This window comes from Topomyia yanbarensis, chromosome 1 (assembly GCF_030247195.1).
Source record: "Topomyia yanbarensis strain Yona2022 chromosome 1, ASM3024719v1, whole genome shotgun sequence".
Taxonomy (NCBI): domain Eukaryota; kingdom Metazoa; phylum Arthropoda; class Insecta; order Diptera; family Culicidae; genus Topomyia; species Topomyia yanbarensis.
Genome location: NC_080670.1, coordinates 205,191,955 through 205,209,859, shown reverse-complemented (window position 1 = coordinate 205,209,859; position 17,905 = coordinate 205,191,955). Strand labels below are relative to the sequence as shown.

At 41.6% G+C, this 17,905-nt stretch overlaps 1 protein-coding gene across 9 annotated transcripts in view; it reads right to left on the bottom strand.

The window, feature by feature from the left end:
- Positions 1-5,150: 5,150 nt before the first annotated feature.
- LOC131689095 (uncharacterized) overlaps positions 5,151-17,905 on the bottom strand; it is a 62,706-nt gene continuing 49,951 nt past the window's right edge. For all 9 annotated transcript variants that reach the window (XM_058973916.1, XM_058973907.1, XM_058973926.1 and 6 more), the window contains 4 exons: positions 16,762-17,332; positions 7,552-7,685; positions 6,142-7,495; positions 5,151-6,084 (listed from right to left, as the gene is read on the bottom strand). In XM_058973916.1, coding sequence (XP_058829899.1) covers positions 5,437-6,084; positions 6,142-7,495; positions 7,552-7,685; positions 16,762-17,268 — 2,643 coding nt within the window. In that variant the 5' untranslated portion in view covers positions 17,269-17,332 and the 3' untranslated portion in view covers positions 5,151-5,436. The remainder of the gene's footprint in view (positions 6,085-6,141; positions 7,496-7,551; positions 7,686-16,761; positions 17,333-17,905) is intronic.

Here is a 17,905-nt window from a genome sequence, read left to right as displayed (position 1 = left end):
ACTGAATATCTTGGAGTATTGGAATCAGAGAGATAACTTTGAAATCTGGGAATTTTTCAATTTGAGAATCTGATAATCCAGAAATTCAAGAATCAGGGAACCTGAACATATCGGAGAGTTGAAAATGTGGTAACCTGAAAATTTGGAACATTAGTAAATCTAAGGAATCTAAGATTCTGTGATTCTACGAATCTTGGATTTTGGGAATCGAAGATTCAGGGAGCATGAGCGTCTGAGAATCTTGAAGCATGAAAATACTGGAATCTTGGAATCCTGGAGCCAGATAATTTTGAAATCTAGGAAATTTGGAATACATGACAGAATTAAAATTATACAAGAGGTGACCGTAGTATGGCTGGTAAATCGATTGTCTTGTTCGATTCCCTACCTCACACATTGGATTATAAATTTGCATAACCCAAAAAAAAAAGAGGAAAATGAGTCTAATCTCGGAATCTGTTAATCTGAGAATCTGGGAAGCTGTGATTTTTGAAGTTCGATAATGTTGGAATCTGGGATTCTAAAAAAGTAGCAGTGAGATTCAAAAACTTTGGAAATAAATGATTTGAAAATTTTGGATATCTTAGAATATGCAATGGAAAAATCTGGAAATTTTGCCACCTGGAATTCTGTGTATGTTCATGTCAGAAGATCTGAAAATCTAAACGTCTTTGAAATCGAGGGATCCGAGAATGTGGAATTTTTTAATACCTAGACCTGGGAACCTTGCACTCTGCATCTTTGAATTTTGGAACTTGCGGAAGTTGAATTCTGGGAATCGGAGAAATTTTGAAACCCTAAATCTAAAAATCTGAGAATCTCGGAACCCGGGAAAACTTTATAATGCGTGAATGCAAGAAACCCGGTCTTGAGTAACTTAGAATTTAAGCATCTGAGAATCCTTGGAGTCTGGCGATCTAAAGACCTGTGAATGAGAATTTTGCGATTTAGAAATCAGGGAGCCTGGATATCTTGTAATCTATAAACAGTAGAAAAAATCAGAGAATTCAAAAATGTGGAAATCTCTTTTCCGAATCCGGAGATCTTGGAATCCAGAAATTTTGAGGATCTGAGAATCGTTTCTCAATATTTTGTGCTTCGAATCGAGTTCAGGAAACCTGACTTTCATTGAGGAAATATTAGAATCTGAATTATGTCATGTTTTATTAGTTTGGAATGTAGGAAGCAGGATATTTTGTAACCTTAGAATCTGCGAATCTGTGAATCCAAAATCAGATTCTGTGGATACGAAAATCTTGGAGTCCTGGAAATCAGGAGTCCAGAAATCTGAAAGTCGAAATTTCCAGATTTCTTGGTGCTTTAAATTAAAGATTTCCAAGAACCTGGAATTTAAAATATCTGAGAAATCTTGAATTCGGCAATTTGGGTACCTGAGAACCTAAAAGTCTGTGTGATTTGCGAATCTTAAAATACAGGTATCTGGAAAGCTGCAAATTGGATTTTTTTTAAATTTTGAAATATGAGAATCTCGCTCGCATTCTGAGCATATGCTAATTTTGTAATTTGAAAATCTTAAAATCGGAAAATTAGTGAATCTGATAATCTAAGAATATGGAATCACATAGTCGAAAATCATTGAATCTGAATGTCTGGGAATTATGGAATCTGGAAACTTAGGATTCTTGAACACAGTTAAGCTGCGCATCCGGGATTTTTGGAATGAGAGAATCAAGAAAATAAAAATCTGGGAGCTATGAATAAGGGAATCTAACTTCACCTTCCACCTACCCATCTGTCTAAACCGTGATATCCTTTGCTGTATCAAGTCAGTCGTTTTCAGTTCAGTCGGTGGTCCACGGCTTTTCGTCGCCAGCCTCGCAGGACACGAAGACTCAGGTCCTCAGGTTCCCTTCAACTCCCTGGTCGATCCAGGTTGCCCTCCGTCCTACTGACGACATACCCAGACAACGGTAGCCGCCCTGCTTTCGAATGATAGGTTGCAAATCATGGTTCATACGCCGTATCCACATTCCGTCTTCCACATACCTCCCACACATATATCGTTCGCAGCACCTTCCGTTCTGAAACACTAAAGGCGCGTTAGTCCTCCGCCAGCATAGTCCAGGCTTCGCGGCTGTAGGGGACAACCGGTCTCAGTAGCGTTTTGTATACGAATAAGTTCGTGCGGCAGCGCAATTTGATCAGGGAATTCTGGAAGATCTATTAATAAAAATCTAAAAAATTTGGAATTTTTATAGTCTGTGTACATATTTGTAAATCTGAGATACTGTGTCCGAGAGTGAAATTTATTTATTATGGAATCTGAAAAGCAGGAAACTTCTAGTTCACAAATTTTTCATTTTTCCTGTTTTTTAAATTTTTCAGCTCTCCGATTTTCCAGACTTGAAATAATCCAGTTTGCAATTTCCAATTTTTTAAGTTTTCCAATTTTTTCATTCAGTAATTTACTAATTCTTCAATTTTCCTTGTTCGAGTTTTCAGGTTTCCTGGGTCATGAGTTTGTTAATTCAATTTCCCCATTTTGGAATTTTATATCTATATTCTTCTAATTTTTCATTTTCTCAATTATTTCATTTTTTTAATTGATTATTTTAATTTTCAGTTTATTTTCTAGTTTTCAGTTTTCCAATTTTTCACTATACCATTTGTCCAATTTTGTTTTCGGATGGTTCCATTCCTCCAATTTTCTTTTTGCTCTGATTTCCCAATATTCCATTTTACATTTTTTTTAGATTTCCATGTTTACCTTATTTCTGATTTTCCTACGGCTTATTTTAAATAATATTCTCATTTCAAATTTTTCCTTCCACATTTTTTTAAAAATTTTCTATATCTTATTGAACAAAGTAATTTTTCAATGATCAAATGTTTCTATTTTCCAATTCTGATTTTTATCAATTCCTAAATTTTTTAATTTTCCAATATTTTGCTTTATTCCAATGTTCCAATGTTCCAGTTTTTTTTTCAATTTATCAATTTTGTAATAACCTTACGAATTCTTGTTCTAATTTTCAATTTCTTTAATTTTCTAATTCTGCAATTTACAAATTCCAATTTCCTATTTTTCTAATCTATCGTCTTCCCTCATTTACAATTTTTCAATTCATTCCTTTTTATAATTTCCTATTCCTCAAATTATTAAATTCTTCGTCTTTCCGATTCTCCAAATGTTCTTATTCTTCGAGTTTCCTGTTTTATTATATTTCAATTTATCTTTTTCCCAATTTAATAATTTTACAATAATCCTTTTTCTGAATTTTCTCAATTACCTATTTGTCAATTGGGTTTCTTTTTCAGTTTTCCCTTTTCTCATTTTTATATTTCCCTGTTTCTTTTTTACTTTGTGTCTTCCATTATTCTATTTTTCTAATTTATAAGATTTCCGTGTTTCCGTTTTTGATTTCAATTATTTCCCAATTTTTTACTTCTTTCTATTTTCCTATTTCATATAACTAAAATTTCATATTGTGCACTGTTCCATGTAAATATTCTTTCCATATTCCAATTTTCTAATTTTCCAATTCTTTTTGGAATTTTCAGTGTTCAAATGTTTCAATGTTAAATCTCAGCTCTCCATTCCCAGTATTCAATCGATTTCTGGACTGAATTCTTATCTTTATACATATAAGAAGAATATTCCTAACGCAAACAACGCTAGAAAAAAAAGACGAAAAAATCGAAAATTTCTTATATTTCCGATTTATATCTTTCCGTGCCTCACTCACTTGTACGAGTGAGAGAGCGAGAGAGTCTCACACAGTGCAGCAGAGAGCCGAAGAGAATTGCAATCGAAGGAAATTTTTCACGAAAAACCGAAACAAGCTCAGCATGGCAAAATCCATGTCCTAGTAGTAGAAATAAAAAAAAAAACGAGAAACCGTTTGGCGAGGAAAATTATTAAATTTCCGTTCCGCCTCAACGGGTTCCGAAGCAGGCAACTAGCATTCCAGTAAGAATCCCGGTCGCGCATAACAAGCAAAGTTACTGAAGCAAACAAACAAACATCCATACATACATAGTAGGCCACATATAGCTAAAAGGAAACAAGCAGCAGCATCGAAGTAGGCAGCTGATGCTGTTCAGGAATGAAAACAAAAAAAAATGTGAAGCTTTTTCCCTGAAGGTACAGATGTCCTTCCTTCCTCTCTCTCGACAGCAGCAGTAGCAGTCGTAGCAGCAACAGCGGAGGACATTTCGCCTGACTGCCTAGCGTAGCCTTAGGACCAAGATGATGATGAGTCGGCAGGAATAGATCCGAATGAATGACGGACATCAGATTCGAGTAATGGGGAGGGGGCGGGTGGTAAAAGTGACGCCGTCCACCCACCCCTTAAGCTCTTCAGCTTGTGTTGTTTTTTACAGACTATGCTTGTGGTATGTCGCGAACTGACAGGCGGACAAATTTGTTCCGTTCTTTTTTGGTAAATTGAACAGGGAACGCAATCACATATTCCGTCGTGTTAGGAAGCTTTTTGAAACCGGACGGGGCGTGGGGGATAGGAAATTTGACAATGGATCTAATTTATTACACACACACGTAAAATGTGAAATCACGCAGAAGTGGGAGATGAACTACCGGATGGCTCCATCGAATGGTTGGTGCTCAATGGAAACACGTAGCTCCCGCAGGATCGCTTTTAACAGAGGAGGGGTATTTGTGATTTTACGGTTAATTAGAACCGGTGAGTGATGGTTCCTTACGGGTTATTAGTTTGCGGACGAATAGTACCATAAACATTTACTTTGAAATCTTGAAATAACAATTTAAACAATATTTTATCATGATTCAAAGAGTTTCGTCAAAATAGAAATAAATCAAATTTGAATTTTCTCACCGAGTTAACCCATGTTGCGACATTTCCACTCAGATTTTCATTACACTGGACACTTCTCTTTTGGGGCTCATCACTGAATCACACTAAATCTGTCCGGAGACCGTTTATCAGTTTCCACGTTTCTGAAATTATCACACTTTTTTCAATTGTCAGTTTTAGCAAAAGCCTACTTGGTTTGAACTTTCAACCGAATGATACGAGAAACGGAGAACAATTCGATATCTAGTCTAGTTGCATGCAGAAGAACACCGGACAAGTTATTCGACGACTTGCAAGCAACAACTTGCACTCAAGTTGATCGGACACGATTTTCTTTTTTGAATGAAGCACATGTTTTGAGCATACAATTATAAACATAAATACATCTTTAATAGTAGCTTTTGAGCATATCTTCGATTACACAAAAAACAATAATTTCATTTGACAAAAAATGTTCCAAACTTATAGTTTCCTAGTCTAAATTGCGAAATGTTTCCTTTGACAAGCTCATACGATTTGATAATCTCTCGCGAAACAAAAAAAAACTGATCGTTAGTCTTAAATATTCTACAAATCGGAAGCGAAAAAAAATCTCATCCACAATACGCACAAACTAAATCAACAAACACACCGCCGCCGCTCACTTTTTATCGCTGGAAATAGCAATCGTAATCCGATTGCCACTGGACATCGTCTTGGACAGTGTCGGGCCACCCACGCCGATCCTGCCGACTCCGTTGGCCACCGACGAGCTACGGCTTAGTTTGGTCTGTTCCTGCTGCTGCTGCTGCTGCTGGTGTCCACAGGGTCCAATTTGAATCCGTTCGACCAGATTCTCCCGGGATTCACAGCGCAGCCTTAGATTCGACATCGACAGTGTCTTTTCCAGCTCACTTCGCAGATTGCCGATCGAGGTGCTGATCGCGTCGTCTTCCCCTTTCGGATCGTCTGTCGTTGTCGTTCGTTGATGGTCCTGCCCTCCGACGATGCTGCTACTGTACTCGCTGATTGTGACCGCGATCGGTTTCAGGGATTTTTTCATTGTCGACGGTCCGGTGGCCTGCGGGGAGAAATAGTAGGACGGTGGTCGAACCGGTGTCGGTGTCGGATTGGTCAGCTTGAAGGATTCGATCGATTCCAGCTCGGCCACGTCACCGTTCGCTTTGGCCAGTTCGGTGGCGGCTACCCGTCCCATTGTTCCTTTACCGGACTTGCCGGTGGATGGTACTGTCGGCGTTGAATCGACGCCGCCGTCGTCCGTTGGTAACTTTTCTTTGGAAGGTGTTTTCTAAAATGAAAACTGATTAATAAAGAGTGACATTGTGTCAAAAAAAAATCAACTCACCTTCAGCTCGGCATTGTCGAATCCGTTCTTAAACATACGTTTGTGCACCGCCTTGAACTCGTCCATCAGAGCCGAATGCCGTGCCGCGTCACCTCCCCCACTGTTGGGTGGTTTGAAACGCTTTTCTTTTAGCCTATTTTCCAGTTCAGTTAGCGCAGCGGCCGGTTCCAGAGCCGACGACGATGTTCCCTTCTTCTGCGCTCTTCGCTTCAGCTCCTCGGAAATTGCACTGCCAAGGCCATTTCCACCGCAATCGATGCCACTGCTGGCACTGGAGTCGGCCAGGCTGACCGCGGAAGGGCTTCGCTGTTGCTGCTGGTGGTGGTTGTGGTGACCCGCAGCACTAGATTTGGCGCTGTTGGTGGTCGAATAGCCACTGCTTAAGCCGCTGCTGCTGGTGCTGGGCGGTGGTGGCGGGGGTATTTTGTCCGCAAACAATGGCGGCGGAGGTGGAATGTTGGAGGCCAGCCCGGAAGACGTTGCCGGTCCAGAACTGGGTGGTGATCCGGTGTGAATCGAATTGGTTGACGCGCTTCGATGAACCTCGACAATGATCGTTTTCGTTTCACTTTGCTTCGAAACGAAGCAAATGTCAGCTAGTTTTTTCCCGCTGCCGTTGTCCCCGACCACCGATTTGTTTCTGGTCAAACTATTCGAACTGTTCACGACAGTTCCATTCTCAGAAAATTCAATAATTGTCGTATTGTTTCGTCTGCTAGCCGCAGCCCCTTTCTGTCCATTCTTTTCCCGATGATCCTTCCCTCTCCGCTCGCTAGGACTGGATTCCTCCCTCACTATACTCAATCGTTTGGCCGCTGATTCGCCCCAGCAGGGGCTAGCGTCCCCGTTAACACTACTCGCGCTACTATTGTACCCGCTAGATTCCCCAGGGAACATGTCAATTCCGGCCCCAGGCCGGATCACCAATTCCAGCACATGCGAAGCCTTCATTATACTAACCGCCTCGGCAAAGGTGATCTCGGAAAACTCTCTCCCGTTGCAGGACATAATTTGATCGCCCGGTCGCAGACCAGCCTCCCGTGCAACGCCACCCTGTTTGGTGAACTGCACGAATATACCCGGTTTCCAGTCCGGTCCCTTGCAGATTCCACATCCCAGTTTGGTCTGCGGAGGAACCGAAAGCATAACCTTCAAATCCCGTCCCGGTGGGGGTGGTGGCAGTTCATCGGCGGTACCGGAACCGGTACTGCTAGAACTGCTACTGCTGCAGCTGGTTCGTTCGACACGCGGCAGGGAGCTCTGGTTGCCGTTGGGTGCTCCGGTGCGGGACGTCGCAACTACCGAGCTTCCGTTGTAGGAAACCACGTGCCAGGTGAGTGGATCCGCTGAGCGTCTGGAAGGGAATGATTGAGATTTATTTTTGGAGGTTAAATTTCAAGTTACACTTACTCTTTTATCGGGATGATTCCGACGCTGCGTACTTTCAGCACGAGTCGTTCCTGGTTGGCCACGAACTGGGTCAGCTCCCGGTGGACGGCGTCTTCCACGTGGTACCCGTTGACACGAACAATTTGGTCGCCAACCTGAATGATAAGAAAGACATATTAGTACTATAATCGCCATCAATTTTTTCTAAAGTTTTTTTAACTTTCGTCTAGGTTAGCCGATGTCCTATATGTACATTTCAGTAGTCAGTGTCTGATCCATTAGATCGATTCTAGTCTTGTGCTAATTTATTGTCCTTAGTTTTTTTTTAATTAGAAAAAAACTGCTTTCAGAGAGACTCTTGCTTATAGTTTTATCCATTGCTAGCGATAGCTATCTATACGCAAGGGAATACTTTTTCTACAAATCGCTTGCCAGACCATATATATTTGCTTTGCAACGGCGGAACTGGTGAAGTACTCTACGATATTTTGATCGGAAAAAGACCACCCATGAACTAGTCAATTCTGCGGGATATGCCTTAACTCCAAACTGAGCGAATGTTTGAGAAAGAGGAAAAAATAATTATGCATCTACTTGTAGGTAGCACTACTTCATATCGCAGCAGTGCTACTCATCTGTGTACTATTACTACTCAACAAGGGAGATCCGTGGAACCTAAAAATACATTAATATATCGCTGGAAACTGGCCTTCAAGTAAACTTGCTTTGAAATGACATCGGCAAGTAACAACTTATCACTAGCTGGCGCTACGATAAACCATCAATCGCTTTACGGCTCTTGTGTACAAACTTGTGTACAAGTACAATAGTGATTCCCGCGTGAAGACTTATTTGCATTGATGGCTTTTTAACGTAATCACTATTATCGTCATTGTGACCGAACAATCCGAGTGCTCGGAACCATGACGGCATATGTTTTAGATTTTCAGGTTATTCAATATTGAGCCGCCATTCTCCAGTCTTTTGGAACACCCGCATGTGAACTTTGACGACGTCTTCCAGGTTCTCTGCAGCACCTAATTTTAACTGGTCTCTTTTACGGCATTCGTGCTACATGTTCAGGTCACCGTAGTCTGCTGCGCTTTATTCGTCTTTCGCTGCCAGTCTCTGCACTATTCTCCATTTTCTGCTGTACCACCGAGTATTGGACGCAAAATTCTTCTCTCAAAAACACTGAGCGATCGATAGTCTGCTTCCTTCAACGCCCATGTCCCACGATCGTGCAGAGCATCAGCGACTTTGTGGGCGTCCGTAGGCTACGATACTTACAAAGCAAACCATAGGAAATCCAATTCGCAACCGCTACACGCCTTCACACCTCGCGGATAACACTTATCATTAGAATATGAACTCGTTGGTAACCTCGTAGCGTACCGCATTCACCTCTCTACCTCGGAACCATCTAATTTGTCTTGTTAAAGTTTATAGTCAATTCGATTATCGCAGCTTGTTTAAAAAAACGGCACAAATCCCTCTTCCACTGCTCTGCGATCAACACTTATGATATCGATGTTTCTCCGGCAATTCTCCTGTTTGATTTTGATCCATGCATCTTCATACGAATTGGTAGAATCCGTCTATTCGGAAAGTCATATTTAGTCATTTTTTTGTTTCAGTGTATTCATTACGATTATTTGTTTGTTTCGATCGCTACGATTATTTTTAATATTCGACGTATTTCGTGAAGTTTTAATCGTTGTGTTTCGCACTAATCGACCCGAATTTTTATTCTTATCGTAGATGTATTGGAACTTTAATGTGTATTCGCTTATTTTTGTGTTGTGAAAAAGGCGCAATTCATCGAACTTCTGCCACTGAACCATTCTCCTGGCTGAAACACCGCCCCAAAAATGTTCAACTCGTTGAGATCTATCAATTTATTTCCAATTTCAAATCATTATTTCAATTATTTCAAGTCAATTTTTAGCAAATTTTCATTAAACGAGGTTATTATGTACTATATATTGTTCATTTCAAAATGGTAATCCAGGATTTTTTGCTGCTCCAACCCACTACAAACGGCACCAATACTACCCTTTCTATTACTATTCTACACCAATACTACCCTTTCTATTCTATTACTACAGCCCACTCAGCATTTGATGTGTACCGCTGTGACCTCAACAGCCCTAAGACATCCGGTGGTGGTGTGCTAATCGCTGTTCATCGTGGTATAAAAACTCGAGTTATCAATGATGACCGATGCACGAATTCCAAGCGAGTGTGGTTACATAATAGTAAAGGTTGCCGTGTATTACCCAGCTGATGGATACTAGCCTGATCGGTGTACAGCTTTCCCTCGTTTATTTTGCCACCTCAGTCGTCGCCCTGACTGATGATTTAGTTAACCTTGGCGACTTCAATATGCAATTGAGTTCGACGTGGTTCTGGATTCTGAACAACCTGCGCTCAATATCCACGGAAATTCTTGATAGTTACAGTAGCGCCACTCTTCGGCAATCAATAATTTCTTCAACGAGATTGTATTGGACGTAAGCAGTCAGGATACGACTACGACAGCATTATTACCAAGCAGTCGGATATAAACCGGCACTAAAATCTTAACAACGACGACGATGCAGTAGCGATAACGTTTCCTGGTGTGACGATGCCTGCAGGGTCATAGCTTTGCTTGCCATACGACACCACAACAAGTCACTGCTACTCCTTCTGTACAACGATCCACTAATCAAATTTCCGTAGAAACTGCTGCAATTCTTTATTTTTTGTATTCCTTTCTCAGTAGAAATCAACTCTAAATTAGTATTAAGGACTGTCTATCTGCACCACTTCTCGCTACCTCCGGTATCTCACAAGGAAGCCATCTCGGTCCATTAATATTTCTTCTCTATTTTAATGTTGCCAGTTATAAATTATTCCTTCGCCAGCTACGCGAAGATTTTATTTTTTTATTTTGGAGCAGGGAAAAGTTCCCTGGAGCTAGGTTTCATTCAAACGCTTTCTCCAGCAGGCATAAAACCTCCTCATCTTTTATACCAACAGATTACGACATTCAGTGGGTCTCTCGATGGAAGTCGCCGAAGTGCGATTCGGAAAAAAATACGTTGGACAGCTTCGATGCGTTGAATATCGTTTTGGTAATAAGGTGCTGCAAACAAAAGCTGCATATTCAAGCGTAGAATGAACCAAAGCACAATATAACACCTTTAGGCAGTGTACATCAACGAATTCTCTTATAACACGAAGAATGAATCCTAACAGTTTGGAAGCTTTGAAAATGGTTTATTCTATGCATTCTTTAAAATTCAGTTTTGGATCTAGTACGGACGGACGATTCACGATGAAGAACACTCTGAGAAATATTGTAGTCGAATATGATCATGGAATGTTTGCGGGTGAAAGAGATGACCGTGCATTTAGAAGCATGCAGTTGCATCCTGTTGACAGGACACCAATTTCAGAATATATCCAACTGAGACTATAGAAATGCAGCATCGGTAGATGTTTTAATGAGGTGGAATAGGTTAATGTCGCTGGCAAATGATTGTTTCATTCATTTTATCGAGATTCATGTCGTTGAGGTAGAGTAAGAATATGAAAGGTCCCAGTTGACTACCCTGAGGAATGCCAGAGCTGGCAGTAACGACGGATACGCAATTCCATTGATGCCGAACTTCTGCAGCGTAAACTGTACAGTTTTAGTACGTGGTTTAACCTAAATACAACGGTTCAGAACTGAAGCAAACGCTCAATTATTAATTGCACACGCCTAGATGTCATCTGATCCAGTTCAACTACTTTATATATTTTGTTTAAGGCATCAAGATAGCTAGAGTTCATCTTCTGGATACTCAAAAACTTTAGAGAAACTCGACATCTTCCGTGATTAAACAAATTCCAACTGCCGCCGACGTGCTGAAAACGTCAGTTAATACACCTCAACACTTTCATCATCTGAAGGGATTGCTATCGGGCTCTATTTAGCTTTGACTTACCGTCTGCTAGAATAGATTACTCTACAATTATCGAGCGCCTGAATCCAAGCCCACATTCGTCCGCTCTGCGTGATAAATCTCTCCAGTCTCCGGTCGCCACAGCCCTTTCACCAGACCTCAGCGTGTTGCTACTGCTTTCGACTTTTACTTGACGAGAAATACGATTGAAGCTAAATTTTCATCTATCCTTAAACGTACCTAGTCTAAGGAACCACCATGTTGGTGTATGGTTTCCTTTCACTGAATCGTACCCTGCTTTGAAATCCACAAACCGACAATGAGTCCGCAGGTAGTATTCCTGAAATTTAACCAACATTCGAGTAGTTGGTACCGTTCTTGGTCATATGAGTATCCAACCAATTCGAAGGCATATTTTGTTCCAATGTGATCAAAAAGCGGTACAGTATATCAGTAATCAAATCTAAAAATTCAGCGTGAAGAGTTAAAAAACCTGACGAGTAAGGGTGCTGCATCTAGATTTGAAATTCAAATTTAAATATTTAGACATCTACGAATCGTAGAACTAAAAAATCCCGATCCAGGCAATTATTAATCAAGAAATTCAAGGCATTGCACGTTAACGTACAAACGCTCGATCTTTCGCGGTAATTCAAACCCAGTCGCAAGCTCGATCATTCGTGCATACCTACTCCCACGATCTCGTAACCATAGAAAAGTCCAGGCGATTAAGTCAACTTCCGAATTTATAAACGTAATCTCAAGCGCCAATATATAAACGCTCGCTCTCGCGAGATTATGAATTGTACTCCCTTAGGAGCTCTTACTCTAGCTCACTTTCGTCCTTCGTCTGAACCGCACACAGAAAACTAAACATCACTTCATTAAATAATACACGAAGTTATACACACGCTAGCATACACGACATATAAACGCCCACACGATAAAACACATTAACATAGTCGCGCTTGTGCCCTTCACGATAACACAAATCTGGTCACGCATTCGATCATGCAATCGCTATGATCCGTGCACATCTACACCCGCGATCTCGCATTCATAGAAATGCTCCGGTGATAATGTAAATGTGTTATCACTTACGATTTTATAAACTCGGTCTCAAATACGATTATACCAATAGCCGTTCCCACCATGTGTCGGTCACATCCGGAAGCATCCATGCCTTCAGTCTTTGTGTAAAAAAAATTCTCAGGCATACTCTATTGATATGGGGGGAACTCAATCCCTTCTAAAGCTGAGCCATTCACTCAAAATCACGGGTTGCGTGAACATCCAAAACCCCCTCGTGAATATGCAAACGAAGTTAGTTGTGATGATACACAATGGCGACCATCCTTTTGCGAACATACAAACGCTCTTTCTCACGCGATCATGATGTTTGAACCGTACACTCAGTATAACAATCAGAGTCACGGTCCGCTGCAATTAGGCTTAAAGAGTGTCCCACGTCAAATTGCATCACGGGAAACAACGAACTACTAGAAAATTATCTAGTAGACCGATCTTTTTAAAACTTACAGACAACAAAATATAACCCATCAGTAAGTTTTTTGCATATTTATTTCATTCAACTTCAATACCATAACCGTACGCTCGAACCTCACGCTTAACTCCACTTATTGGGTTCTGTACAACATCCGGCTGCAGCTTCTTCTGTACGGAAACCAACTGTTTCTTCATGTCTTCCTCAGATTTGACCTGCTTAGGATGCCCAGCATTTTTCGATGGACCTTAGTTCATGTGGTGCGTTGGGGAGGTTCATGTCCTTGGGTACAAAAGTAACCCCGTTGGATTCGTACCCCCCCCTTCCGGACAATTCAGTGAATAGTGGCACGAAGCTAGACCCGGCCGGAAGGTCGGAGGGCCCTCGTGTTGCTTCAATAGAGGAAGTAGAAGCTTCTGTGGACACACTTCCTGTGGTAGATCTTCCCGTTTTACCGTCCCGGTAGTCACGAACGGCGCACTCCGTTTGACACATGGGCAGATCGCTTGCCAAATCATGTATTTATTGGCAAATTTTGTAAGCTTCTGCTTCCTTACTTCCTCCGGAACATCAAACTTGTGTTGGGCGGTGAAGAACAGCAGTCCCGGAAGTCCACCTTGACGTAAGTCTCATCGTTCATGATGAGACAATGGAGCTTCGTCTGCATCTGGGTGTACAGTTTTCGTGCCCTAACTTTTCCACCGTATTTTGCCGTTCGTCTGATCACTAATAGAACATCCATTCCGATTGCATTTCTTCTTCCGTTCGATGCTCAGAGTTTGGTAGTAACGTTTAATCACATGACTTACCGTTGACTGCACGATTCCGAGTTGTTTTCCTATGTGCCAATGAGAGAATTGAGGATTTTTCAGGTGCTTGTGCATAATAAATTCGCGACGCTGCTTTTCGGGTGACGCAATTTTTTCCCATGCTTGAAAATCTGACAACGATGAAAATACAGTGTAAACAATACACTCTAAACTACTTGTACTCAAATTTTCAAGAGAAAATACCCAATGGGTTATTTTTACAGCGTTTTTTTTCATGATGAAATTTGATGTGGGATACCCTTTATTCCACGATCTTTGCTACAGTTTTAAGCAGGTAGCCAGCATTACTGCCTATGACCCAATATCTGTCTTATAAGGTTTGCAATGATTTTCCCTATTTTTTTAATTAGAAGTCTTTGCAGTTCAAGGCTTTGTGTTTGTAAGTAGGGGTTTACCCACTACTCGGGTTCTTGTTTGCCCGGCGTACCCTTCTTTTCAGGGCGGCCTAGGTGCCTCTACCAGAATTTCGGATTTTCGTAACAACAAATAACAAAAGTAAACAAACAAGTAATTTACTAAATTTTACGGGCTTTTTATTTCGCCGCTTCTCCACTTCACTGCTGCTGCTTTTGACGATGGCGGAAGGCGGGGGTTTATCCGACCGGCCGGGATTCCGACGGCCGAGTTCTCCTGCTGGTATCGTTGGCTGCTATCGCAGCGGTCCTTTTCAATTAGCCAGGGAGGTGAGCAAGGCTCTTTTGTTGGAACCTCCCAAGCGACGGGGCGAATAATCGCCGGGTCCACTCACTCCACGTAAATGACCCAGGTAGGTTCCGCTGTAACCTACCTCAGGGGGAACCTTTGTCCACCCTGCTTTGTTCTCTTCTACGATTAACTGTGGAGGAGAGCTAGGCTCGTTCGGCTGATCCTCCACAGTGAGAAAGGCACTGGGGTTACATGGGTCCTTCTTGTTTAGCCGAGGAAGCGAGTGGCTCCTTGGTGGTTAGCTTCCTGTTTCGGCGACCGTACACCAGAACTTTTGCGAATGCCCGGACCACAAGCCGATACACTGACGGATTTAATTTGCCGTCGCACGTGCGCACTGCACTTCTATTACGGTGGCGGGAGACAGTCCCGAAAAAGAAATGTTTTTCGAACGTCTTTTCGTGGCTGTGGTCCGTCACTATCTGGCCAAAACTCGATGGCCGCCTTCTGCACTCGACTATCACAAACACAATCCGCTTCATCGCATAGCTGTCACCTATGAGCAACATAACCAGCGCACTCGTATTTTCGCAAGAGGAGAGCGGTAGCCTAGCTAAACCCTATACTATTAATTCACAAACATAAAACAAAGTTTTCTACACCTATCTGTACGCACAAAACCGTTCACAAACGCGAAACTATACAAAAATTTACAAACTAAATGTGAACGGTATCGAACAGCAGTGAGCATAACATTAAGTAAACAAATACACTCTACGGAGTGTATACGCAAAAAAGGGTATATTTCCACCCAGTGCTAAATTGTTACTCTGACGGGTTACATGTTGTACAACTCAGACAGGTTCGTTATTTAACCTTTTCTCCACTTTATATTGCACAACAACACTATTTATTGTCAATAAATCTGAATGGAGTGGACAGGGCCGTAATGTGGTCTTCTGGCGCTTTTGGTGGAGTCTCAATTTTTGCGCCGCTCTACATTGGCTTTCTTTTTCAATTCGACATTTGACGAATAATTAATTTCATAAAGCAGATCAGGTTGGCTCCCGTGGCGATTACCAACCCGGCCAATCGCGCGCTGGATCTGATCACAGTGACAGCTAATCGAGATGACAAGCAACACACCGCGGCTAAACTAAGAGCGCGTAAGTTGTTCACAATATTTTTCGCCAAGCTCGATTGCGTCGTAGTGGACTATAAAATATATGTCAAGGCGGGTTTCAAATAACTTCCAGGTCAAGAGTTTTGCGCGACTCCTGAAAAGGGAAAGGTTCAACATAAGTCCAAACAAAAAAAAATTGTGAGTTTCAAAAAAAAATACTTGGTTTGGCAAGGGATTTGCACATGTGTGCTGAAAAGCGAAATTTTCGTGACAACCTTACACTGTTTACCAAGATGTCTATATTAAGGAAAGTTGGCAGAAGCGATTGTTGCTGTTTGAAGAGACAGAGATGTAACACGAAATGGCAACTTTGAATGGTTACTCGATCCTTCCTGACCTGGTTAGCGCATTTCTTGTCGCCCAGCTTTAAGATTTTGTGCTGACGAAACTAATTCCTATGAAGCACTGTCACCATAGGACCCTTTTCCTTGGGCTGCTGATCTATTCCAATTGGATTTAGGCAACATCCCAGTATTGCCGATTCGAAGCTTATCTCTTGTTGGCAATAAACAGACTCGCATCATAAGACAGTGCTTGGTTTCTAATAAGCAGCTTAAACGAATTTGTTCCCCTCATCCCGAGAAACGAAGTGGTGCGAATGAGCTCTGATGTTCAATCCCATTGCTTATTAGCGACTTCAGTGGCAAGCTTTACGCTCAGACAACAGTATGCAACTATGAAGATGAGATTCCTCATGTTTATTCTGTCAGATTATGCACACAACGGTAAATCTTGCGAATTTCACTGTTTTGATTCGTCAAAATTCGTGATTGCGATAAATTGTTCACATCACAATAACAAACACGTCTAGAGCACAAAACGGAACAATATTTCAATAACCTATTGTTCAAAGTGAAATGTTGGCATCACTGCTTCCAATTAGATTTTACACCAACCGACCTAACCCCACAAAATGAACCGGATGAACTTCGTTTGTTTGTTTACATGGGAGTTACGTGAGCTCGAATGTGACAGATGAGCACCCGTTGCACTCGTACTCACGCAACTAACAAAGTAAATAAACCACCGAGAATTGTCAAACATGAACCTCATCCATCATGAGTTCATTCGTATCGTCATCTTGTAGAACTCAATAATCTTCGGTATTATCCCGATTCCACTAATCATTCTTACCTTCAAACCCTGCCGATCTGCTTCACTATCCTTCTCAACCGCAGAAACAAAAAATCCCGTCCCATACTCAAGGCCTCCTCGGATCGAAAATCCAAAATTTCCACTTGCACCGCCGCCACCACCACCACCAACTCCATTACCCACGCCTGATCGATGATGATGCCGGTCAAAGCTCTGCGGCCTAGTCAACCGTACCAGCCGAACGCGATGGTCAATTACCACCGTTCCCAGCATTGCCGCCGAAGCTGCCGTCACCGTGGTCGGCCGATGTCTACCATCATCGTCGTCATCATCATCAGCGTCACCGTCATCGCCGTGCTTTCCTCCTGTCACCCGCAGGTGGTGGCGATGATGATGATGGTGTAACCTGTGGTGCGGATAGCCTCCAACAATTGCCACCGAAGTGCCCGAGGTGGGCCGAAAGGTTGCCAGACAGCTTCCGCCATTGCTGTTGCTGTTGCTGCCGTTGCTGAGCGAAGTGCTGTTGCTGTTGCAGTAGTCCGCCATTTAGGGAGTTTGCTCAGATATATTAAAAACACAAATTTAAGATTTGGATTTTCGATGTTAGTGTCTGGAATTAAAAGATAAAAAAAACCTATTTTAATCCACCTAGCGGTGCAATTGTGCCTTTCTCAATCATGAATCACGAGAATGTGTGCGTTGTTTATATTCATTAAAAACTTTTAAATGCATATATTACATTTTATTATTATACATCACATGACAACTATATACAGGAAAATATCATTATTCGAGTTCTAAAATTTTGAAAAAGAAAAAACAGCCACGGTAATATTGAACTGAAAAAAGGTGCGAAATCGGCAAAGTCCCAAAAAGTCGATTTTTATAAAAAAAAAAAATTTTCGAGATAACATAAAATCTCGACGTTTCATGCATTTTAAAGATGTTTGGCATCAAAAATACGAATTCGATTTCTGAAATTTCATGAGGTCCCCCCTTTGAAAAAAAATTTGAGTTCCGGCTTATATGGGAATTTCATATGTGACCGGACGATTTAGTCTATATTTCCGGACCCATATAAGCGATCAGTACGAAATTTTATAGACATCTATGGGGATATTATAGCTATCATTTGGGACTAAGTTTGTAAAAATCGGCCCAACCATTTCCGGGAAACTGATGT